Here is a 24,993-nt window from a genome sequence, read left to right as displayed (position 1 = left end):
TAAAAACTGGAAGAGAGAGTAAATCCCTAAAAAGTGAGGGAATCCTAGGCTGTCACCAGGTTCACCAGAACTAGTGTCCCCATTGGAAAATTTCCTCTCTATTTCTGCTCTGGTGTCAACCCAAAATTTGGGATTTTCTTTTACTGTAACTTTTGATGATAATGGTACACAGGACAAATAGAGAGGGAGAATCTCCCAAATGGAAGCACAGACAGCAATAAAGATGGACAGGTGTTCTAATCCCTCTCCATTCTGTCCAAAATAAATAAATAAAATTAAAAGTTTTGCCCCAAAGCTATCTATCTATCTATCTATCTATCTATCTATCTATCTATCTATCTATCTATCTATCTATCTATCTATCTATCTATCTATCTATCTATCTATCTATCTATCTATCTATCTATCTATCTATCTATCTCAGGCACTTCTTCCAATATCACTATTGTGCTACTCTCTGTCCACCTTGCTGGAAGCTTTGAAAAATTGAAGCAAAACCTTGTCCCCACATAGAGACACGGTGCAAAACAAGGCAAGGTAGAACACACAAGGTTTTTGTACATTAATGCATAGAACAGATTAAATTAAAAAAAATAAAAAAAACATCTGCCTTTAGAGCCTCTTTAAAGCCTCACTCTATCAATTTTTTTTTTTTTTTGCTACCTTGTGGAAGAGATAACATATCCATCAAACTTATATTTTTCCCTGTGACCCCATTGAGGAGATATTCCCTCACATCTTGTTCCTATGACACCAGGACAAGAAATGAAAGGCAAAGGGGTGTGGGCTTTACAAAACCTCTGTTAGTCATTTTAATCCTTGTGCACTCAACTGCAAACATTATTTTCTCTGTGTCACAATTAAAGAGAGTTCCCAGCACTTCCTGTCTAATGGTGAGAGATGCATCAATAAAAATCTGACAGACGCTGGAACCCCTTTCATACGCTATCAAATATTTTTTTTTTCTTAAGCTGGGCTTTAATTTATTTAAAAAAAAGTACTGCAGCTTAAGTATGTTGCTGGTGATTAAACTGATTATATAGTGCAGGGGTAGGCACTTCAGCTGTAGTGAAACTACAAGTTCCATGAGGCACTAAAAGACTCTAACAGCCATAGGCATAGCTTTTAGAGGAATGGGGCATGATGAGATTTCTGGAGTGCTGAGGTTGCTGTCTCTGATATATTGTGCAGAGTACAATATCTAAAGAAGAACGGACACATACCTTTATTTTCTATAAGTTATTGCGATGTGCTCATAGGACTTTTTGTTAAGTTGCACTGCCATATTACAAAGCCACAATGTATCCTCACTAAAACTCAGTCTACTTGCATCACTGTGGCCTTGTTTAAAATCATAAAAGTGTCAACCCTCACTACTACTTGAATTATTTTACAAGCATTTTATCCAGTTTTACACCAAAATAGTTTACAAAAACAAATATTGCATAGATGTAGAACCATTATTTTTCTCCATCAGCTCTTAACTAATGAAAGTTCCTATTTCTCATGAATCAGTGTTTTTTTTCACAGCTCAATATTTTACCATCTCAAAGTGCTGCTGTTTCTGCTCTTCTCAATAGACACCTCATTGAAATTTACTGAGTGGACATGTTAACAATATGACTTTTGCCTGGCAGTTTTCAGTGCTTAACAGGACATTTTGTCCCCTTCTATGTGCCCTGCAGATGTGAGGTCTAAGTTAATACAGCCAAATAGGTCAATTTCTACATAACAGGTAAGAGGTGAGGTGTTGTGGTTGAATGTAGCAGCTGATCGTGGCCAGTGGGGCAGACAAGCTGATGGCAGACCACTGCCTGTAAAAACACCTGCCAGGAGGGCATCCATTGCAGTGAGTTTAAAGCGTTAACACTAGACATACAAAATAGAGTAAACATTGATTGGGCGAATTTAGCAGAACTAAAAAACAAAGTTGATAAATTAGCAAAAATAGTTAAAAAAAAGAAAATATTTCATGCCTTAGCTTCTGTGAATTGACATTAAAATGTCAACATTTCACAAAGTTTGCAGTTTTTCTAGATCCCTAAATGCTTTTGGTAAAACTAATGTGAACCAGAGCTAAAGTCACCCTGATGAACACGTTCAACATTCTACACACTTTATCTGACTACTGTATCTCTATAATTTGTACTTAAGACCATTCTGTCAACTGTGTTCCCTGTTATTGGAGTAAGAAGTATATTTCCTGGTGTGACAAATGTACTCAAACTGAGATTTTCCATTTAAATGCTTCTACTACAGTGTGCTGGAAATACAATATATGTGTCTTGAACTTGCTAACATTCAGAGAGTAACTACCATGCTGAGATCTCAACATGCCCTTCACTTCGAATGCCTTCTTCTAATGGTACCACTTCTTTCCCATGCTCGGCATAATAAACCTAGTGCCACCAAGACCACTAAATTAGTTCAGCTATAAATAAATTACAGTATAACTGCTCAATAAATATTAAATTACTCTATTTTCAATTGCCCACATATTACAAATTAACTGTAAATAGAAAAGTACCCATACACATTAGTTGACTACTGTGTCATATGAGATTAAGAATTGAGACACATTCCTTTGATAATTAGATGGTGTATGAAGAATACAGTGGATAACCACGGGATACCAAGGACAAAGCAGATAAAACACAATACTTTTCCTTTTTAGTTTTGGATAGAGTGGGGAAGGATGAGAACCCCTGTCTGGATTTTGCTGATATTGGGGACATTAGATGGATTTTCCCTTACGGTTATTCCCATTGACAATGGATTTATAAAAAAAAGTAGTAAGGGAAAGGTGACACGCACATCTGCCAAGGGTTCTAGCCTTCTTCTACTCTACTACAAAATTATATTTTTATTTTTTTCAGTGTTGCCGCTGCAGAGTTCAAAGGAAAAATGTCTCCAACTTTCCTCTGGATTGCAGTAAGGCCTCATGCACACTGGACGTTATCAAAACGCCAGTAGAAAGTAGCTGTATATGGAGTGTTTCAGCTGTTTTGCAGTAGCGTTTTTCAGCATTTTTCAGCGTTTGTTAGCTTTTTTTTTTGCAAAACTATACTCCCACAAAAGCTTATGGCTCAAAACCGTACACAAAACGCAGAATAGCTGCGTTTGTTGGTGTTTTTCAGCGTTTTTAAGCTTTTATTAGAGTTAAAGCATTTTTACAGCTAAAAAAAAACTCCTCTGAAACCCACTAGTTCTGTGGGGTTTTTTTTCCAGCCAGAAAACGCCCCTGCCAAAAAACTGCTGATAACAGCCTATGCATGCATGGACACATAGGATAACATGCTGGGGAGTTTACTGGCTATAGAAAACAAAAAGTCTGACGCCAAAAACTGCAGCTGTAAAAATTTCCAGTGTGCATGAGGCCTAAAGGTTCAATAGCGTTTTCAACCCTTCCACACTCTATCAAATACTAAAGAAAAAAATGTTTTGACTTGAAATACACCTTAATAGCTGGAACGTTTAATCTAATTCTCCCTTGTTCAACCAACGTGTCTGGTGCTGAACTTCATATTGTATGGACAACACTAAAGAATTTCCTTAGGTTTTTGGATGTACAAAGTATTTTCCAGTGGTGATATAGTAAACTAACCAACATCATCATCATCTTATGCCTATGGGTACTTTCAACATTCACTGTTTAAAACACGCTATTAAGAATAAACACCTCAGTGGAACAGTGTGTGTGGCTTGAAGAAAAGGAAAATTAAGAGGAATTATAATAATAACATACAGGGTTTCTGTGCAATAGACAATGGGTCATTGGTGAATTAAGATAAACACTGGGTAATGTAGAAGAAGATTCTATTATGCCTAGTAAGCAGTATTCATTTACATGATATCAATGATAAATCAGCATCGTTACTTCTTCATTAATTAGATGAAGGTTATTTATCACCCCTGGCACTATACAGATCCTGTTGTGTTTTATCTGTTTTATATTTCATGACATGAGCTTTCAGACATACTAGTCTGTGTGTGAGTGAACATCTGAAACTGTCATTACCAATTGAGATCAGTACCCTTTCATTTAATTTCTGGTGCAATTACACGCATTGCCCTTATTTTAACTTTGAGGACACATTACCCAGGTTTACTTCTATACTCATCTGTCTCTACAATCTCTTTGTAGAGATTGTATCGTTATGGAGGAGAAGGATGTTCTGGAGGGGTCCCACAAGTAGGAAAGTTGAAGGAACAGTTTGCACTTCCATGCAGTTTTTTTTTTTTTAACCAGAGTTATAAGGGATTACCTTCTAACAAGATGGCTTTGAGGATTATAAAGATGTCTTTAATCAAAGAAAAAAAAAAGCAAGAGAATTAAACAGAAAATCCAGCACTGAAAAGAAAGAGAATGGAAAAGTGGTGCATCGTGAATTATAAGAACTTTAATAAAATGAAGCTTGCTTACCAAAATTTGTGAAGTAAAATAAAAACATAAAATAAATACAGTACAGACAAATAAAAGTAAAAGAATGAAAGAAAAAAAAGGAAATTTATATTGTTAATGAAGAACGCTTTATAGTTTGAACTTTGCAGATTGATAACTTACATAGTATATTTCATACAGATAAGTTCATTTGTAAATAATGACTTACTGGACTGACGAACAACAATATTGTTTGATACAGCTGTTCCACGATCATTTTTGGCAGTGCACTGGTATTCCCCTTCATAAGCTTCTGCTTTTCCACTATATAATATATTTATTTCAAGGGTTCCTGAGTTTGGTTTCATTGTTACTAGTGGATCTTTTTCTGTGTCAAAAAGGGTGCCATTGCGAGTCCAAGAAAAGCTACAAAATAACACATAGGTAGAAGAGTAGTCATAAGACGAAAAACTAAGAAAACCAAACAGGCCTTACTACACTATGCTACCTATACAGTATACACTATCAGTAATGCCCATTTGAACGCCCAGTAAATATTAAATACAGTAAACCCCCGCTCCATTGCGGTTCAGTTTTTGCGGTCCCGGTATATTGCGGTTTTATTTGTAATGTTATTTTACTATATAAATCATTAAAAACGAAATATTTTTGTGTTTTCCATAGCTCTTGCTATGTCTCTCAGTATCTTTTATGTGTTTAAATGAGTTTCTATTGTTTTAAAAGTGTGTTTAAAGACCTTAAAATGCTTTTACACGTACAGTGACAGTAAAAAAAACATGCCTACAATGCATTTTAATAGGGTTTTTCTATTTCGCGGATTTTCACTTTTCGCGGCTGGGTCCGGAACGTAACCCCCGCAATGGAGGGGGGTTTACTGTAATACTTTTTAGTCTACATTTACACTCTAAAAAAATTATTAGCTGCAATATTAGTTGCAACCTATTTCGCAGAACCTCTAATTCAGAACAGCTAAGACTAAGTCTGCTTCCCTTGGGTGGGCCATAGGTAAGTAGAATTTTGTTAAAAAAATTTGAGAGTATTTATTCGATTTTTCTAATCAGTAGTGGGGTACATTGATGTTTGCTTTTTGACCATAGTGTGAAGAAAATTCAATGGACGAGGATAGAACATTTTTGGCAAATTTCTAACAGTGTATGTAGTTTTCCTACTAGAAATTGCATTCATTACAAAAACTGAATGTTAAAGTTAACATTAATGTTTTTTCGAATGACATTTATCAAGTAATTAAAGGTACTGAGAATTTTTGGATGACTGTTTATACAAATACACATACAATCATTTGTTTGAAAATCTACTAGTGTATGACCAACTTTAGCAGCAAACGGCCTCTACTGCACTGAACAGAGCTTTAATTCTAACATTTGCAAGGCAACGGAGACATTGTTGAAGATGTTTATGCCTTAAGGAAGGGGGAAGCTCATTGATAGTAAGACTCTCATTCAGAATCCAAAGAGCAAGCTGGAAGTGTGGCAGGATTGTGTTAATCACAAGAGTGGCGAAATGACTACATTTTACAAAATATTAAAAAGTAAAATAATTCAAATATATAACAGTGTATTAAGTTCTCTGTCTGGAGTTCCAACAGAAGTTGGTTCATTATTAGGCACAGACATTTGAGCATTTCATATATTGCAGTTTACCAGTCGTTAGATGCTGTGGCTGCATTGGTTTTCTTTATTCTGTCTTTTATCTAGGCAGACAGCCATGGTTGCCACCCAAGCTAGTTTACTTATCTGGGCTATAAAATAACCCAAAAAGAAATAAGCACTTGGTGCAAAAGGTTGATGCTGCACTTATATATTCTGGACACAAGGAAAATCTAAAAATAACTACATTAAAAGTAAGAAAAACAAAAATATCAGTAACTGGGTAATAAATCATATATAATAACTTCAATCATAACAACTTCAAATGTGTGCAAAACCAAAATATCAGTAAGTAATAAATCATATATAATCATACAACTGCATACATTATCATAGAGTGTCCATCACAGAAGATATAATTGAAACTTGTGTGTGATAAAGGAGTAAGCCTCGCCAGTGGCCTATGATGTTAAACACCTGCTGGTGTTCTCTGATATGTTTTTTTATCATATTCTGAGTAGTGGTCTTTGGAAAACCAGTGGAGGACCCTGGAGACTCTGGAATGCCCCCCACCCCACCCCAAAGCACCTTGTCCCCATGTTTTTTTAATCAAGATTTTTATTGGAGTTCACCAAACGTAACAATAACTTGATCGTGAAAGCAAAGTTTAACAAACATATGATAAACATCAGACAAGATGAGTCACAGAACATATAAACTTATTGAGGTGACCACTCATATCTTAGGATCATACAGCAAAAATACCAGTACGAATAACTCTTTTATAGTTAATGAACTCAGTGTGAGGGAAGAAGGGAGAGTAGATAGGGGTGGAGCATAGGGGGGGGCAGGAAAAGATGTGAGGAGTAAGGGAAGGGAAGGGGGTGGAGAGGGGGGGAGGGAGAGGGGGGAGGGAAGACAAGGTGCAAGATCATTATCCTTAAAAGTACAACAACATCTGTAGGCGTGAACAATTGCTGAGTCAGAATGCTACAAGCAGCCACACTTTACAAGGGCCTCTTCCCGACAACCCTGGGCTGTGGTTGTCGAGGTCTGCGGGTGGGGGGCTTATCGGAGTCTGGAAGCCCCCTTTAACAAGATCCTGACCCCCCCCCCATGTAGGGTATCGGGTACATCGTACCTTTACCCATTTGCCAAAAAAGTGTAAAAAAGTAAAAACCACAGAACAGTTTTTGACAAGTCCTTTATTAAAAAGAAAATAAATAGTGTCCCTGTTATTCCATCCTCAATCATGACGTCCGCCGGACCCGAAAAATAGAAAAAAATTCAAAAACGCTTTGCCTCTTCAGAGGCTACCCGCCATCTGCCTAATCTTCAGCTTTGACAGTTCTTTTATAGGCAAGGGCGAGGCCACCCGATTATGTCACCCGGTGGCACCACCCCCTTCTGCCTTCATATGGCATCACGTGCAGGCGGCGTGATTGACGATTGATTTACATCGAGGAACACTATTTTTTTTTTCTTTTTAATAAAGGACTTGTCAAAAACTGTGTTCTGTGGTTTTCACTTTTTTACACTTTTTTGGTGAATAGGTAGGGGTACTATGTACCCGATAGCCATTCACATGGGGGGGGGGGGTCTGGGCCAGGATTCCAGATTCCGATAAGCCCCCCACCCGCAGACACCCACAACTACAGCCCAGGGTTGTCGGGAAGAGGCCCTTGTCCCCATCAATGTGCTTTGCCCAAAGGGCCTGGTATGGATTTTGAGGGGGCATGTCCTTTTTTTTTTGCCATGGATTTTAGGGGGGCCCCACGCCAAGTTTTTAAAATTCTGTCCTAGGGTTCCCTTTAACCACTTAAATACTGGGCACTTTCACCTCTTCCTGCCCAGACCAATTTTCAGCTCAGTGCTCATTGGCATCTATGGGAAATCTTGGTCAGCTTCACATGGCACAGTTCCCCATCTTTAATATTGGCGGCTATGGGAAATATTGGTCAGCTTGACTAGGGCACTGCTTAAAGTCTTTAACATTGGTGTCTATGGGAAATCTTGATCAGCTTGACATAGCACTGCTCCCAAACTATAAGTGAAAGGGACACAAAACTTGGGGAGCACCGAGAGGGGACCCAGGACTACAACATATCAATACATTTTAAAAGAGGGGTATACCTGTACACTACCCTGACTGCACTAAACTGACTGAACTCACTATCCACTAACTACCTCCCTAATCTCTATAGTAACACACTATACAGTGCTGTCGTGTAAGCAGTAGCCTTATACAGTGTGGGGCGTGGACTTAGCCCCTGAGCCATGATTGGCCAAAGGCACCCTGCCTTTGACCAATCATGGCTCTGACAGGACATTGTGCTGTGATTGGCCAAAACATACAGGTCAGGTGCATGCTTTGGCCAATCATCAGCAATCAATGCACTGCAACAGCGCAGTGCATTATGGGGTGCTCATCAGCGGGTGAACTTCCTGCCGATCAACCCAAATGTGCGAACACACGAACAGCTAATGTTCGAGTCGAACTTACGGTCGACTCTAACACAGAGCCCACCCCTATTGATATCACCTACTGACTACTATCCTTCAATCTATGAAGGTCACATATAATAAGCCCACCACTCCAGAGTAATAAAAATGAATGGGGCCCTCACCAACCACTGCATGATATCCTTTCAATAGCATTACCTCTCCAAGGCAAGTGTATAGGCAGGACCTGCACAGAGAGCCACGATAGCCCCACATGGGTATGCAATATAACATTTTGACTATAGATATTTGTTGTAGCATTGTTAATGATTTAACATCTTTCTTACATTGGATATGCTTGTGAATGAGACCCAAAAGTACTCAATTGATATAAGATTGGGTAATATCCCAAAAATAATACAATATAATGATGTTATATTGTAGACAGCAAGGCCTTGTTGACAACAAAGATGAATACATGAAGCAGTCTCATTAAACATTAGTGTGATGGTTAGTGGGAAGAATGCTTCTTACATGTGAGGGGTAATTGGGTAAAATTACCCCCTTACAGATAGCTAAAACGATCAATGGTGTCAGTGGGAACTTATTGGAGAGGCAGACATTGCTAATTGCTCAAGGAAACCCTAGTAACCTCTGGTGGAACCCTGGTTGAGAAACCCTGACCTATATGAATAAAGTGTAGAAAAATTACACTCCACTCATTTGAGTGAAAATTCATGTCTGGATGTCAGAGAAAGTAAAGCACATCCACAATTTTACTAGCCATGATTGTATTTCACTTGACCTCTAAGCGCATACAGCAAAGCACTGTGGGGAAACATACCTTGGTGGTGGCTTTCCTTTGGCTTCACACTTAATCACAATATTCTCTCTTGGATCCACAATGTAATTTTTTGGTGACTGATGAGTAATAGTTGGAGGCTGTGGTACTGCATAATAAGAATAAAAACAGTTTATGGGCAATTAAAATAAAATCGGATGTCATTATAAAAGACTCACAAAGTATTAAAAAAAAAACAACACCGCACAAGGGGAACCGCAAACCATAAAAGGTGATACAATAATTAACGCAAAAACAATAATTAACCAATAAGTGTACAAGTGTCAAAAGAACTTGAAGGCAAGCGGGTGAACAGCTACAGCAAACACAAACCAACTACTGTATTAAGCAGCACAGCACACCACCTCTGCCCAACATGCTGCACAATATCACTTTACAGGAACTTACATTGCTCTAGAAGTTGTGCTTTATTCCACAAGAGAATCAGCAGTTGTAAAGATAAACAAAGATTTGAAAACGTACTGTTAGTAAAAAAAAAAAGTTTTTTTTTTTTCATCTTTATTAACAAACTATTTAGTAAGTCAAAGAACGAAAAAAGTGCAATTTTCAAGTGGAACTGCAGACAAAATGTGTTTGTTTTTGGACTGAAAGAGGAAGGGTTTGAGCTTTTTTCTTTTTTTTTTTTATATTGTCCTCATCTTCATTGGAAAGAATTTCCCTCACTTTCCCTCTGGGGACAATGGTCACCAACATAATGATTTGCTGGTTTACTAAAGTTACTGATAAATAAATTGGGTTGATTTACTGAAACTGGAGAATGCAAAATCTGGTGCAGCTCTACATGGTAGTAAATCAGCTTCTAATTTCAGCTTGTTCAATTAGGTTTGACAACAAATACTGGAAGCTTATTGGTTTCTATGCAGAACTGCACCAGATTTTGCACTCAACAGTTTTAGTACATCAACCCCGATGCATGAATGTTCACTTTAAAGTGAAATTCAAGCCTCATTTTTATTAAAATGGTATTGTACAGAGCAGTCCCTTACCACCTCTTCTGGAGTTCACCGCCGGTGCTCTGGACTCTTCCTTTCTTTTGCAGGTGCCTCCATATAATGCTGTATGCTAGAGGGGGAATTTTGCAGACACACTCCCGATCACTGTACATGTCCATAGACACACACAGAGCCGCTTGGCCACTCCCCCGCTCTCTCCTCATAGGATTTGACTGACAGAAGCAGGAACCAATGGCTCCCACTGCTGCCCAAGTCTCCTGTGAGACCCAGAAGTGAAGAGAGAAGGCCTGCAGCAAGGCACAGCACTTGACTGCTGACAAGACACAGGTAAGTGTTTGGGGTACACAGGGTGGAAAAGTTAGTGGCGAGTTTTTTTTACCGTAATGCAGAGAATGTATTAAAAGAAAAGTATCCCCCAAGTATCATACTTACCTAGGTGGATGCAGCATCGGTCTGATGCTGCAACTGTCCCCCGCCGGCTCTGAGAACAGAGCAATCAAACACCACTGATCGCTTGGTTCTCAGAGCTCCATGAGCAGTGAGCTGGTGACTGTCAGTCACCGCTGTCAGCTCTACCCCCCATGTGCTCACAGGAGCACTGGGCTGTGGGTGGGGTAGGAATGGCTGGCTCAGGCTCTCAGCAGCTTAGCAGGGTGCTGGTCCACGGTTCTGGATGGATCCCGACCATATGGTCATGATCTTTCCCCAGCCTGGACCGGCTCTATAACATCAGCATATAGCGGCCTTCAGCCCGCTGTGTGCTGAAAACGGGTCACAGGAGTGCAAAACAAACTGCACTCCTGTGATCCACTGGAGAGGTACAGCCAAACGAGCTATGGCTGTACTTCTCCTTTAAGGTAAAACAATATGTTGACTTTAGAATCACTCAATTTCGTTTTAATTATTCAAAAATGTTAAAAGCAAATTGTTGTTTACTTCTTTCATCTGAATAAGATAAGATAATTTAAGTGAATATTTACACAATTTCTTGTGTGAAGATTCCAAACTCCTTTACTAAATCAGCCCAAATTTACTTTTCTAGCAAATATACAAAAAAAAATTATTATAACAGGAAATGCATAGGTACTTTGAAAAGCATGTCTGTGCTGATCTTAAAGGGCAATAATATAACTATTTTAATAAAGGATGGCTAGCGATGAACAGGTAAGGTGCCTGAGAATGTTGGGCATAGAGATTCTTCTTTCCATTCATCCATTCATTCTTTTCTATCCAATCTTGAGAAATATGTTGGGTTCTTGGAAGCTGCAGAGATTCTTTCTGACATTGAAGAGTAAAGGATCTCGGCTGATTGCAGGTAGATTTTGCATCAAGCTGTAAAAGCTGTGATAAGAAGTGTCTCCAACTGGTGGTAGTATATGGTGAGACCTCTAGGATGTAGGAAATAGTCCAATTATGACAACTGATGCTTGAAATCAGTGACTTTTTCCAGCCACCTTTAGTCATGATGAGGCAGGGAGAATAAAAATGGCAAACACGTTTTAGCCAATCCATTTCTGAAAATGTTAGATGCCTTGATTTAAGCTCAATCCAAGCTTTTCTTTTTTAAGAGAGAAGAGAGAAGAGAGAAGAGAGAAGAGAGAAGAGAGAAGAGAGAAGAGAGAAGAGAGAAGAGAGAAGAGAGAAGAGAGAAGAGAGAAGAGAGAAGAGAGAAGAGAAGAGAAGAGAAGAGAAGAGAAGAGAAGAGAAGAGAAGAGAAGAGAAGAGAAGAGAAGAGAAGAGATACAATTTCTGTCACATGTGTATTTCTGTCTGTGTCACTGCTGGGGAGATTATGTCTAATTTCTGTACCTTTGATGCCCATACAAGGATAAGGGTGTAGATGTCATAGGGACAGGAAAACAACAACAGCAATAAAAAGTGTGATTTCTAACCCTTTCTAACTTTTGGTCTTTTTATGTTTTTGAGAAAGATTGGAAAGATTGGAAAGATTTCCTATTTCCTTTTCTGAAAGAAAGTGAGGGAAAATTGCCACAGTAGGAACACATACACAAGAAAAACCTCCAAAATGAAACAAAAGTTTTGGCTGAAGCTTTAAATAAAGCAAAAAGTGCATCAACACAAACCAATTGGTTGAAAATATTTTTTATCGCCTAGAATTTTTTAGACTGAAGAAAGGTGCAATCTCATTGGTTGTGACAGGTTACTGTACATTAGTACTGCCTTCCTAATTATTTATAGTATATGGTTTAGTGGCACAGGGCAAAAGTGTCTACAATTAAATTAAATCTTTATTAGATGATTAGTAGGCATCTATATGGGAAAAAAAATATTTTGACTATTGCTGGAATAAGAAGCCAATGGAGAGAAAAGCTTTTTTGTGTTGTTAATGATGAGATGATAAAAATGAAAATGGTCATTAAAATGTTACTATAGAGTGCAGGTTTTATTCACCTCAGGCTGCCTGTACTTAGTGGGTTTAACAAATGACTGCAAACATTACACACAATACCATGGAAGATGAAGTAGCACTTATGTGTTTTCTGAAGAAGATTAATATGTGCCTCTGCTTGTTATTCTATTGCAAATGCTTTTTCATTATAAATAAAGTGATGGTTTGCATGCAACGGTTTTTCCATTAGGCCTCGTTCACACCAGGTGTGCTACAACTGCACTGGGCGGCTTTGCCCAGTGTAGACCCAGCGCAAGACAATGCAAAATGGCATGTTCCTTGTGAGGGCAGTTCACACCTCTGTGTTGCATGCATGCAATACTTTTTTCAGCGCAGCAGGTTGTGATACAATCGAATGCTGTGTGAATGGAACTTAAAACGGCAAAGGGAAGCTCTGCTTGTTTGCTTCCCCCCCCCCCTCTGCTGCCATATTTGGGGGGGGGGAGGGGGGAGCGGGTACCTGTTTTTGACAGGTATCTGTCCCTACTTATGGGAGTCCTCGCTGCCGACCTCGCTACAGTAAATTTGCCCCCCCCCTCCTCCTTCCCCCGCCGCTGGGTCATTCAGAAAGCGCATGTGCAGGCTTCACTGCCCATTTCCCGGTGGCAGCACCACCTGAGAGCCGATTGAAAAATCGCCTGGGGTGCCGACATCATGGGACCCCTGGACAGGTAAGTGTCCTAAAATTAAAAGTCAGCAGCTACAGTATTTGTAGCTGCTGACTTTTCATTTTTGGAGGGAGGGGTTGGAACTCCGTTTTAATGAAATGTCACTTGTGACATTTCAATACATTTCTAACAAGAAAAAAAAGGAAATAGGGTTCTTTTCTGGGATCAGCGTATTGGCACATTTACTCCCATCACTTATGTCATTGCAATAAGGTTCAAACAGAAACTAAAATAAAAAGTATGTTGCTCTGGGATTGGCACATCAGCACTGTTTCCTCCCACACACCAGCAGCCAAGCAATCAGCAGGGTAAGCTGGTTTGAGAGGGGAAACCTGTCATGACAAAAATATATAGACTTCCATTGCTAACTCTACTAATAAAAAGTCCTTTGCCTGGCAGTTGTGTTCATTTCGGCCCTCTTACTTCCCGAGTTACTGACCTAGAATAAGTACTTATAAATAAGGTTTTTGACTTTTATCTAACTTTCTCTTGCTAGAAGCTTGTACGGGGCCTACCTAAAACTATTGAAGCCAAACATAGACAGACGACTAACATTCACAGAATGAAGGGTGCTTTCAGCCCAGCCATCAATGTTCAAATGGCTTTAAAATATTCCAGTAGTATAGATTCCAGCAGTGCTGAAAGACACAGGTGGATAAAATAAAAACTTTGAGTGTACGGATACTTACGATCAAGTGGCACTTCTAGTGCTGTAAGTACTTGGCACAAAATAAGGACCAAAGGAGCTCTGCCGGGTAATAATCTTTTCTTCTGCATTATTTTAAGCTGCCTAAGTCTACTCCCGCTGAGAGACAGAAGCTTTTCTTCTTATCACAACAGATTCCTTTACAATGCGGAGCCCGGTATCATAAGGGTATCAACTAGAAAATAAAGAAAGAAAATCAAATATTAAATATAAACTGTATAATTGTAGCGATAACAACATGATTTCATCTTTTTACACTGAACACTGTTTTTATACTGTATATATATTTATATATATATATATATATATATATATATATATATATATATTTGACAAATTAAACTGCTATGCAACAACATCAAGTTAACAAAACAAGGCAAAAACAGAGCAGGTGATGTCCATAACAATCAGTCAAAGACAGAGAGACTGATTTACTAAAGAGTTGAGAATTGTCACGGCCATGGCTAAAGATGGGCCCCTAACCTAGGGATGTATACGTTTCATTACTGTTGATTTCTTTAATCGGTTGGTAAATGTATAAAAGGGGCTAATGACCAGAGATTTCACATCTGTCAAACTTGATATTTGAACAGAGCATAAGTGAAGGTGAAATTACTCTTTTAGTAAATCAATCTCAAAAGGATCTGTAAACAATTAGCACTTTCTACATTCCGTAGACAGTTTTCTTTAATCAAAAAAAAAAACACAAAGTTTGCTGATTATAGATCAAAAAAGTTTGTATACAACAACATTTATTCGAACTTAACCATTACGACTCCAAGTTCAAAAAAGATGGTATGCTGTGTAAGATTAAAATCTACTTAAAACATAATGCAATGATTAGCAAATCTCATAAAACCATACTTTATTCACAATAGAAAATAGACAACATATCAAATGTTTAAACTGAGAAACTGTACCATTTAAAAATAAATAAATAAGGCCAATATGAAATTGATGGCAGCAACATGTTTTAAAAAAAGTTGAGACAGGGCCATGTTTACTATGGTGTAGCCTTCCCACTTCTTTTAACACTCTGTAAACACCTGGGAACTGAGGAGACCAGTTGCTGGAGTTTTAGGAAAGGAATGTTGTCCCATTCCTGCCTGATATAGGATTCTAACTGCTCAACAGTCCTGTGTCTTCTTTGTCATAATTTTAGTTTCAAGATGCACCAAATATTTTCAATTGTTGAAAGGTCTGGACTGCAGGCAGGCCAGGCAAGCATCCGGACTACTTCTACTACAAAGCCATGCTGTTGTCATAGATGCAGTATACAGTTTAGCATTGTCCTGGTGAAATGCGCAAGGCCTTTCGTGAAAAAAGATATAGTCTGGGTGGGAGCGCTGAAACCTGGATATATCCCTCAGCAATGATGGTGCATTTCCAGATATACAATCTGCCTATACAATACACACTGTTTCATCCCCATACCATTATAAATGCAAGCTTTTAACCACTTGAGGATCACCCTGCCACCGATATACTGCGAAAGGGTGGCCCTCCTGTGTGAACCGATGTACCTGTACGTCAGCTCGTGCTCTGGGTCTGAGGAGCGCGTGTTCGCCACCGGCAACCCGCTCCAGCTGTGATTGGACACAGCAGGAGCCAATCAGCAGGTCTGGTGGAAGCGATGTCTGCCGGGACTTACGATCGTTTGGAGGAGAGGCAGAAACAAGGCAGACTGCCGTTCTGTCACAGAGGAAGATGGAAATCTGGTGTTCCTGCTAAGATTTGTAGAAGTATATCTGAACCCATGCAGTGATGTCACAGAATTATGCCTGTTTTTGATGCATTTCCGCCTGAGGGCCTGAAGATCATGGGTATCCAATATTTCGTATCAGCCTTGTGCCTTGCATACAGAGATTTCTCCAGATTCTCTGAATTTTTTTGGTGATATTATATACTGTAGATGATGATATATTTAAAGTCTTTGCAATTTTACTTTGATGAAAACTATTCTGAAATTGTTTGACAATATATAGGTGCAGCTTTTCACAGATTTCACAGATTGGTGAACCTCAGACCATCTTTACTTCTGAGACACTCTGACTCTCTAAGATGCCCTTACTGCCAATCAACCTAAATAGGTGCAAAATGTTCTTCCAGCTCTTTTTTGTTAGTACCACTTACTTTGCCAGCTTTTTCTTGCCCTGTTGCTGCCATCAATTTAAAAATTACCTTCTTTTTTCTTTAAACGGTACATTTTCTCAGTTTAACCCGCCGTATAGTAAAATGATGGTGGGCGGGATCCACTCTCATTCTGGGATGGCGTCATATGACAACGCCTCAGAACCACTGCTCTTATTTGCCTGCGGGGCTGCGCCACATTCCTAGGACACGGCATGACCCCCATCTTGGTACAGAGCCGATGATGCGGCTCTTTACCCATGTGATCAGCTGTGTCCAATCACAGCCGGTCACATGTAAACACGGAAGTGTCATTTATCAGCTCTCCTTGACTCACACTGACAGAGTGTGTGGCGAGGAGAGCTGATTAGCAGCATCTCCTGGCAGGGGAGATCTATATAGGTAATCAGGGCACTGATCATCAGTGCCCTGATTACAGTACAGCACCAGCAGTGCCCATCAGTGACACCAATCAGTGCCCATTGGTGATGCTAGTCAGTGCTGCCCATCAGAGCTACCCTTTAGTGCCCATCAGTTTCGCCCATCAGTGCTGCCTATCATTTGCCACCAGTGCCGCCTATCAGTGCTCATCAGATATCAGTGCTAGTTATCAGTGCCCATCAGTGTGGCATATTAGTGACTCCTCATAAGTGCCACCTTATCAGTGCACTTCAGTCCTGCCTCATCAGTGCAGTCTATCAGTGCCTCCCCATCAGCGCACATCAGCAGAGGAGAAAAATGACTTATTCACAAAATTTACTGACAGAAACAAAGAAAAACTATTTTTCAAAATGTTCAGTCTTTTTTCGTTTTTTATTTAGCAATAAACAAAACAAAAAACAGCAGTGATAAAAATGTATTTTGGGAACAGTGTTGCATGACCGCGCAACACTTTATACTGTGAAAAAATATGGGTTTATGAGATTTGAAAATCATTACTTCTCTCAAAAATGGACCTACAGACACATGCTACTCAGCACAGTCATGTTTTTTCCTCATAATCTTCTGGCCATCAGGAGAAAATATTTTACAAGCACTTAAGGAGAGTAGTAAGGATAATACATTGTGTTTGAGCACTTCCAGTGAACACAAACTAATTCTAAACAGCACAGTGCTCATTAGCAACCAAACACACAGTAATGTGAATTCAAGAATGTCTGTCTGCAAAATTACAGTTCTCAAAAACAAAATTAGAAAATGTAAATTCCATGCCTACAGTTCATTTTTCTAAGTCCCATTACAATTTTAACGGCAGGATCCCTAGGGCAAAATAAGGCAAGTGATTACGTATTGATTGCACCCATATTTAATCTTTAGGAAAGTAGATTACTTGTAAATTGGTGCATACTACAATACATATGTAGGTGATATACATTGCACTCCATTACATTAAGTACATATACAACATACAGTAAATAATCGGAGAAAACAATGTATAAACAAATGAACCTGTCTTGATCTAGCAGCAAGGAACTATACAAATTACATTTCTAACACATTACAAAAACATTACAGAATAAAACAGATTGCCAAATGTACACATGTTCAAATTGCAAGACACAGCCATTAACAGTTCTAGAACATTGCTGAAACTATGCTTACTAGAACTGCTTATATGTAGACCATATATCATTCTACAAGCAATAATTTACAACACACTAGGTACAAAAACGGAAAGCTATAGGTAATAAGTTCAGCCAGAAAGTATCAGGCATAAGCTGAATTTCATTTTGTAGCGGACAACGTAATAGCATTCGCAGGTTCAGAGCTAATTCAAAGCAAAAATGTGTTATGTTGATTTTAACAGTCTAGGACAATAAAATAAGAAATAGCTACACAAACCCAAAATAGTATACAGAATCATATACTTCACAAAGAACCTTGATACAATAATTTCCTATACACCAATATAAAACACATGCACATCATTTACCCAGTGATAATAGGAAGACATGATTTGACAGTCTGAAACTATGAAATATATTACACTTACCACAACATATCCCTTGTGCTTTCAACATCAAAACTGGTGGCTTTCCCATGTCTGTGTGATTAAAATACTTCGCTCTATCCCTCTTACATGTATGACACTCTTAGCCTATCTACAGAATGCAGTTTTAACTCTCCTAAGCCCCTGAGCAAATGTGATTATGTGACGATGCACTTTGCCACAGTAACTACATTGGTGATCATCCATCAGTAGAAAAAGTGATTGATTGAATATTGGCTGCATACTATGCTGAGTGCATTAGAAAATCATTTAATGCCTGTATATTAACTGCTTCAGCACTGGATGTAATCAGCGCTGGATGCTTGTAAATAGCGTCTAAAAGACTACTGAAGGCCAACTATAACACCTTTACAATGTATATTAGGCTTAGTTGATCACAAAATGCTTTACAACAACGTGACAAATAACAAAGTATGCAAACCACACATCAAAATATACGTACTATAGGGTTGATTTACTAAAACTGGAGAGTGCAAAATCTAGTGTCGCCAATCAGCTTCTAACTTCAGCTTGTTCAGTTAAGCTTTGACAAAAAAAACTGTAAGGCCCCTTTCACACCGGCGCACCGCCAGACGGAGTCCATTCTGTTTAGCGGGGGATCGATCCGCCGATTCCCGCTGAGCAGGTGGATGACAGCTCCGTCTCCGCTCTGTGTGCAGAGATGGAGCGGTCAGATCCCCGCTGTCCTCTATGGAGGATCGGATGAGAAAGGACTGCCTGTCCGTTCTCATATGATCCCATACGATCCGACAGACGGATGGAAAATAGGGTTTCCATCCGCCCGGATTTAACGGACGGGATCGGAATCGGATAACAGCGGGTGTGAGCGGAGATGTCTCCTCTGACACCCGCTGCCCCATAGGGATGCATGGAGCATCCGATCAGGTCCGCCTGAAAAACTGACTGGCGGATCGGATCAGATTTCCCGTGTAAAAGGGGCCTAAGCCGTTTTCTAAGCGGTTTCTATGCACAGCTGTAGCAGATTTTGCACTCTCCAGTTTTAGTAAATCAATCCCTTTGTATATAATATTTAAAACCCAGTACAGTGAACATCTAGTATACTTTGGATCAAGCAAAAATGAAATACGTGTATACAGAACAACTCTCCTCCACTTCTATATAAAAAGGTCAAATCTAAGGCTGGCCATACATGTTCAATTTTCTTGTTCAATTTTCTGTTAGCTTTACCAAAGGTCAAAACGAAACAACACTTTCAATTGTATCCTATAAGTAAGGCCTTTGTACTACATAGTTGAATGTAAATCTAAAGAAAGTTGTACAGAAAATTGTATAATGTATGGCCAGCTTAAGTCTCGGTTAAAAATACCCACTAATGCGTATGTATTTAAAATCATACAATGTCCTTGCATATTTAATTCTTAAAAATAAAAGTACAGGTAATTAAACTCTGGGAACTTCTGCTTCTGCTACCCACCTGTCACAATTACCTGCTAGTGTTGACACTTCAACCCAGCACATTCCTTCTCTCTTTTTGTAATCCCAAAGCTGGCTGCCAATCTACCCTTACAGAGCTATACAGCACAAAGAATTGCGCCATACACATATGCCATCCAGGCAGTCAAACAAACTGCAGTGAAGCCTGATCAATCACTGCACTAGTCCAGGACAAGTGTGTGGCTGGGAAAGGAGAAAAGCCACTTCCATCAGCCATCTTTCCAGCCAAGTGCTAAAATGACAGATTATCCTTCAACTAGATATAAACCTTTACTGGATAACGTTTAGTTTGCTAACATATAATGTATTAAAAACAACTGCCATTTTTAAATACAATACTTGTTTTCACCTGTTTTCATTCTCTATTGGTCTCCAGCAGTTTTGTTTTTTTTTAACCGCCTAAGGACCGGAAGGTTTTACCCCCTTCATGACCAGGCCATTTTTTTGTGATATGGTACTGTGTTGCCTTAACTGACAATTGCGCTGTCGCAATTGTCCCAAATAAAATTGATGTCCTTTTTCCCCCACAAATAAAGATTTCTTTTGGTGGTATTTGATCACCTCTGCGGTTTTGATTTTTTTGTGCTATAAACAAAAAAAAAACTATTCTGAAAAAAAAAAAAAAAAAAATGTTTTACTTTCTGCTATACAACATTCCCAATAAAAAAAATTAATCAGTTTAGGCCAAAGCGATTTGGGTTGAGCTCAAGAAAACCCGAGTTTAGAGTAGGATTGTATAGTGTATAGGTGCCAACATCCCTTAGTTAGAACAAATAGTGGTATTTGGTTCCTCGGACCAGTGGGTGGGACTTTGAGGCAATAGGTTGAAAGACAAAAGTAGTATGCGTTTTCGTTTATTATAAAACAATGTTTATCATAAAACAATATTTAACATGTACGAGACATGAAATATTAAGTGCTTGGATGGGTAAGAGGCCCATCCGTGGTGGTGTACGAAAGAAAAGAAATGTGACACTTGTGAAAGATGGTGACTTTTTAGAGACGCAGATTCCTGCCATCCATGGATGTTTGGATGTTGCAGGATGCGTTTCCATCCGACGCGTTTCGGCTGTGCCTTTTTCAAGGATTTTCACCGTATCTATATGACGATATTTTAGTCTTTATTAGTGTCAAAAAGCGATTTTTAGGCAATTTCATTAGTATAGTCTGAAGTCTTAGCTTACATTGATTTTTTGTGTGCAGTTACTGGATCGGTTATGGAGGTGCCCCCTCTCAGTTTCCCAGGCAACCACAAGATCCCAAAGAAAGGGAGGAATGGCGGTAACGTTTTTGTTCTGAAAGACCAAAAATTGGTGAATGGCATATAGTGTGTATAGGTGTATAGCCCTTTGATTTTACAAGGTTATACTCACAAGGTCCAGATAATGCTGGTTTTCCAGTCGTGAGTGCCCTTAGTTGTATTGGCTGTTCCTGGAATTATATAGGTATTTAATTAACCATGTTTATCCAAATATTAGGAATTTGTTGGGCCGCCAATGCTTGGGTAATAAAATACCTGAGGAGCGTCTTGGTTATCAGATGGTCTCTCTGTGAGAAAAAACACCTGCAGCGCTTCTTGGTTGCCAGCTGTTCTCTCTATCTAGGAGGGACATATACCATTATGACAGGGCTATAAAAATCCCATATGCCTGAATTTTGGTGTAAGGTAATGTAAAATTTTAATTTACCTTACGGTACTGCAAAGGATAATTATTCAGACTGCAGAGCATTTGCCTGTAGTGGATAACCTTTCTCTTGCAAGATGATCTCTTCTGTGGAAAAGACACATCGTGTAGCAGCAAGGAGGAATGGATCCTGTGAAGTGCAAGGCTATATAAAATTCTCGAGAGGCTGTATGTGTTACCTGTGTCCAGCAGAGGGAGTCCTGTCAAAGAGTAGGGGTGGTCCGCCGTCCTCCAGGAGGTGCTTTCACTCCAAGGTCTGGAGATGAATGGCACACTGCAGGGATCCCCGACGCCTTAAATATAGGCCGCGCATGCGCAGTACAGCGCCGCACGGTCCTATCTGTCAGGGCGGAAGTGCTTCACCCGTGTCTGCTGCGCATGCGCCTGGGCTGCTGCGCGGTCAGTGACGAGGGATCTTATCCGTTGCCTGGCAATTAAGGACGCCGCCGACACGGAGGAGGAGGGGCGACCAGGATGCCGTAAGCTGTTGGTGAAACCAACAAGTTTACGACTTAGATGACAACAGCTGGTGTTTGGCCCCGAACGTTGCCCCGCCATGTGGCGGGGCTTTCCGTGCCGGGGGTTGCAATAGGGTGTTGGGGGGGAGCAAGTCCACCGATCGGGTCTGCATTTACAATTTATATTGTTATATCAAAGAACAATCACTTGGCATTGATTATATATGTATATACTGTTTTAACTTTTCATTCTAACAATAACAGGTCTGGTACATTCATTTTTTAAGGAGAATGAAATAAGATGCCTTGAGAAGGGAAATAAACAAGGGGGATGTATGAAAGACTGGGGATTTATATGGGTCTCTGGTGTCAGTATCTAGGGTCTCTCCACTGGTGGAAGGGGAGAGAGAGTGATGGGGGTTATTATATCGATGTATACAGAGCATTTGTATGTAGGGAGGACAATTTGGTCGGGATGGAAAATAGAGGGGCAAGTAGCAAATCCTGTCCAGGTGATGACCGGTGACTGATGAATTTTGAATTAGTCTGTTTTACCGGACACAAAGCCATCAAGGAATGGTTGGAAGCTCTCTGCTTCATTGAGGCCAGGAGGTGTAGTCGCTCTAAGGCGTCTAATCCACCTCATTTCTCTTTGCAATAGAGTTTTGTTCCAGTCGCCCCCCCTCCCTGGAATGTGAAGTCTGTCCAGGGCCATGAATTTTACAGGGGGCATTTTTGATTGGTGCTTATCTCTCACGTGTCTACCAAGTGGGAGATAAAAGTTGCACATTTCCATGGATGCCAGATGTTGGCCAACTCTTTTGCGGAACTCTTGCTTGGTTTTTCCAACATAATATGCACCGCAGTCACACTCCATCAAGTAAACTACTGCTTGTGTTTTGCAGTTGACGAAGTGGGCCGGTGTAAATGATTCCCCATTGGGTAGCAATTTGGTTGTACTTTTGACGATGACTTTGCATTGGGCGCATCCCCCGCATGGATATGTCCCCTTATCTTTGCACGGGTCCTTTTTTGGTCCCTCTTTGAATTCACTGTGAACCAGTGATTGCTGGAAAGAACCGGCTTTCCTGAATGTGATTTTTGGTTTAGCTGGGAGGAGATGTCTAAGGCTTGGGTCAGCGGTAAGGATGTGCCACTTTTGCTGAATGATTTTCCTGATTGAATCATGCTGATTAGTATATCGCATGATCAATCGATTGGTATTTTCTTGTGGTTGGTCCGTGGGTTTTTTGAACAGGATTTGGTGTCGCTCCATACTGTTAGCTCTGTTGAAGGCTTTTCTTAGACTAGTTTTTGAGTAGCCTCGAGTGATTAGTCGTGCTGTTAATTTATCAGACTCGCTTTTAAAGTCTTTTTGGGTAGTGCAGATTCTCTTTAGCCGTAGGAACTGACTATAAGGAATGGACTGTTTTAGCACCGTAGGGTGGAAGCTGTCCGCATGCAATACGGTGTTGCCAGCGGTCTCTTTTCTATAGAGTGTAGTGTTTATGTTCCCCTTGGAGTCTTTGAAAATCCAGGTGTCCAAAAAACTAATTTTAATAAGGCTGTATTGCATGGTAAAATGCATGTTAAAAGAGTTAATGTTCATGTGATCCAGGCACTCTCGTAGGAGGTCTTCGGGTCCATCCCACAGGATAAAAATGTCGTCTATATATCTCTGCCATAGTGTTATATGGCGAGAGTATATGGAGTTTTTTTCGTCATTGAGGAAGTCCTGCTCCCACACGCCCAGATATATGTTGGCATAGGATGGGGCGCAGCTCGTGCCCATGGCCACGCCACAGATCTGCAAGAAATGTAGGCCATCAAAGCAGAAGTAGTTATGGTGTAGAATAAACTGTAACATGGAAAGAATGAAGTCATTGAATTTTTGATCATGGCGGCTATGTTGACTGAGTACCTGTTTGACTGTCAGTATGCCTTTTTCATGCGGTATGTTACTATACAGTGATTCGACGTCAATCGTGACGAGGTAGGTTGTTTCGGATGCCGTCATGCCTTCCAATATTTGGAGGAAATGAATGGTGTCCTTGGTGTATGATGGAAGGTTAGTCACATGTGGGCGGAGGTGGGCATCAATTACTCTGCTTATGTTCTCCGAGATATTGCCGTTCCCGGATATGATGGGTCTGCCTGGAGGGTTATTGACGCTTTTGTGTATTTTTGGCAAGGAATAGAACGTTGGTGTTCTGGGGTACTTTATTCTGATGTATTCCCATAGCGTTTTGGAAATAGCCCCTTCGTTGAGGGCCCTGTCAACTTTTTTGTAGAAGGTTTCGTTGTAGGACTTGATCATGAGTGGTGATATTTTCTTATAGCATGTACGATTTTCCAGGATGTTCATACACATCTCCTTGTATTTTACATTGTCCATCAGGACAATGTTGCCGCCCTTATCGGCCGGTTTTATAGTAATCGTATCATAGCTTTTTAGATCTTCAAGTGCCTTCCTTTGTTCCTTAGTTAGGTTATCCTTTGTTTTTTTGATGTTGAGCCCTTCAATCTCTCTGGTTGTTTCTTTTACAAACAGGGCGACTGCTGGATTTTGGCTCAGTGGGGGAAATTTTTGGGATTTTTTCTGAAAGCGGGGTGTTTCGAGGTTCTCCTCTTCTTCATCACCATCCCCTTCTTCTGATATTGAAGTAGGATCTTCCCAGTCATCATCAAGTCCTCCTTCCTCTAGTAAGATGTTAAGATCCCTTATTGCGCGGAATTCCGCTGCAGTAAGGCCAGGGTCTTTAGCCTCAGGTGGGGGTTTGTTGTACATTGCTTGGAATATTATTTTTCGTGCGAATAAGTTCACGTCCTTGACAATTTCAAATTTGTCGGCGTTGTTCTTTGGACAGAAGGAGAGGCCTAGCCGTAGAACCTCTTCTTCATGACGGGTTAGGATCTGTGATGAGAGATTTATTATTGATCGTTTCTCTTCTCCATTTGTCTCAGCCCTTGGAAATCGGTGACTACAGGCAATTTGGTCTGTTTTAGGTTGGATTTCCCTAAAAAAGCCTTTTGTTTTCTGGGGCCTTCTCTGAGTCTCGAGAAGATGCCTTGAGTTTTTGTACCTCCCTGTGATTGATCTTCTGTTTCTTCATTTTCGGTTTCTGTTCTTTCCTCAGTTTCGTCTCTTTCATTCGGTGTTTGTGTTGGTCTAGGCCGCGGTCCTCTGGGTGGTGGTCCTCTTTT

General features: G+C 40.0%; 1 protein-coding gene across 17 annotated transcripts in view; it reads right to left on the bottom strand.

Moving 5' to 3' along the window:
• NRCAM (neuronal cell adhesion molecule) overlaps positions 1-24,993 on the bottom strand; it is a 352,914-nt gene that overhangs the window by 145,538 nt on the left and 182,383 nt on the right. For 12 of the 17 annotated variants that reach the window (XM_082254972.1, XM_082254962.1, XM_082254963.1 and 9 more), the window contains exons 2-5: positions 14,034-14,225; positions 9,701-9,718; positions 9,296-9,401; positions 4,611-4,807 (exon numbers count right to left, since the gene is read on the bottom strand). In XM_082254972.1, coding sequence (XP_082111098.1) covers positions 4,611-4,807; positions 9,296-9,401; positions 9,701-9,718; positions 14,034-14,121 — 409 coding nt within the window. In that variant the 5' untranslated portion in view covers positions 14,122-14,225. Of the gene's footprint in view, positions 1-4,610; positions 4,808-9,295; positions 9,402-9,700; positions 9,719-14,033; positions 14,226-18,173; positions 18,190-24,993 lie in introns of those variants that run through there. The other 5 variants (XM_082254975.1, XM_082254969.1, XM_082254967.1 and 2 more) reach the window with 3 other exon arrangements.

Source organism: Pelophylax lessonae (genome assembly GCF_965119305.1).
Source record: "Pelophylax lessonae genome assembly, chromosome: 4".
Lineage (NCBI taxonomy): Eukaryota > Metazoa > Chordata > Amphibia > Anura > Ranidae > Pelophylax > Pelophylax lessonae.
Note: the sequence above shows the minus strand (reverse complement) of the source record. Positions and strands in the feature narration are given on the sequence as shown.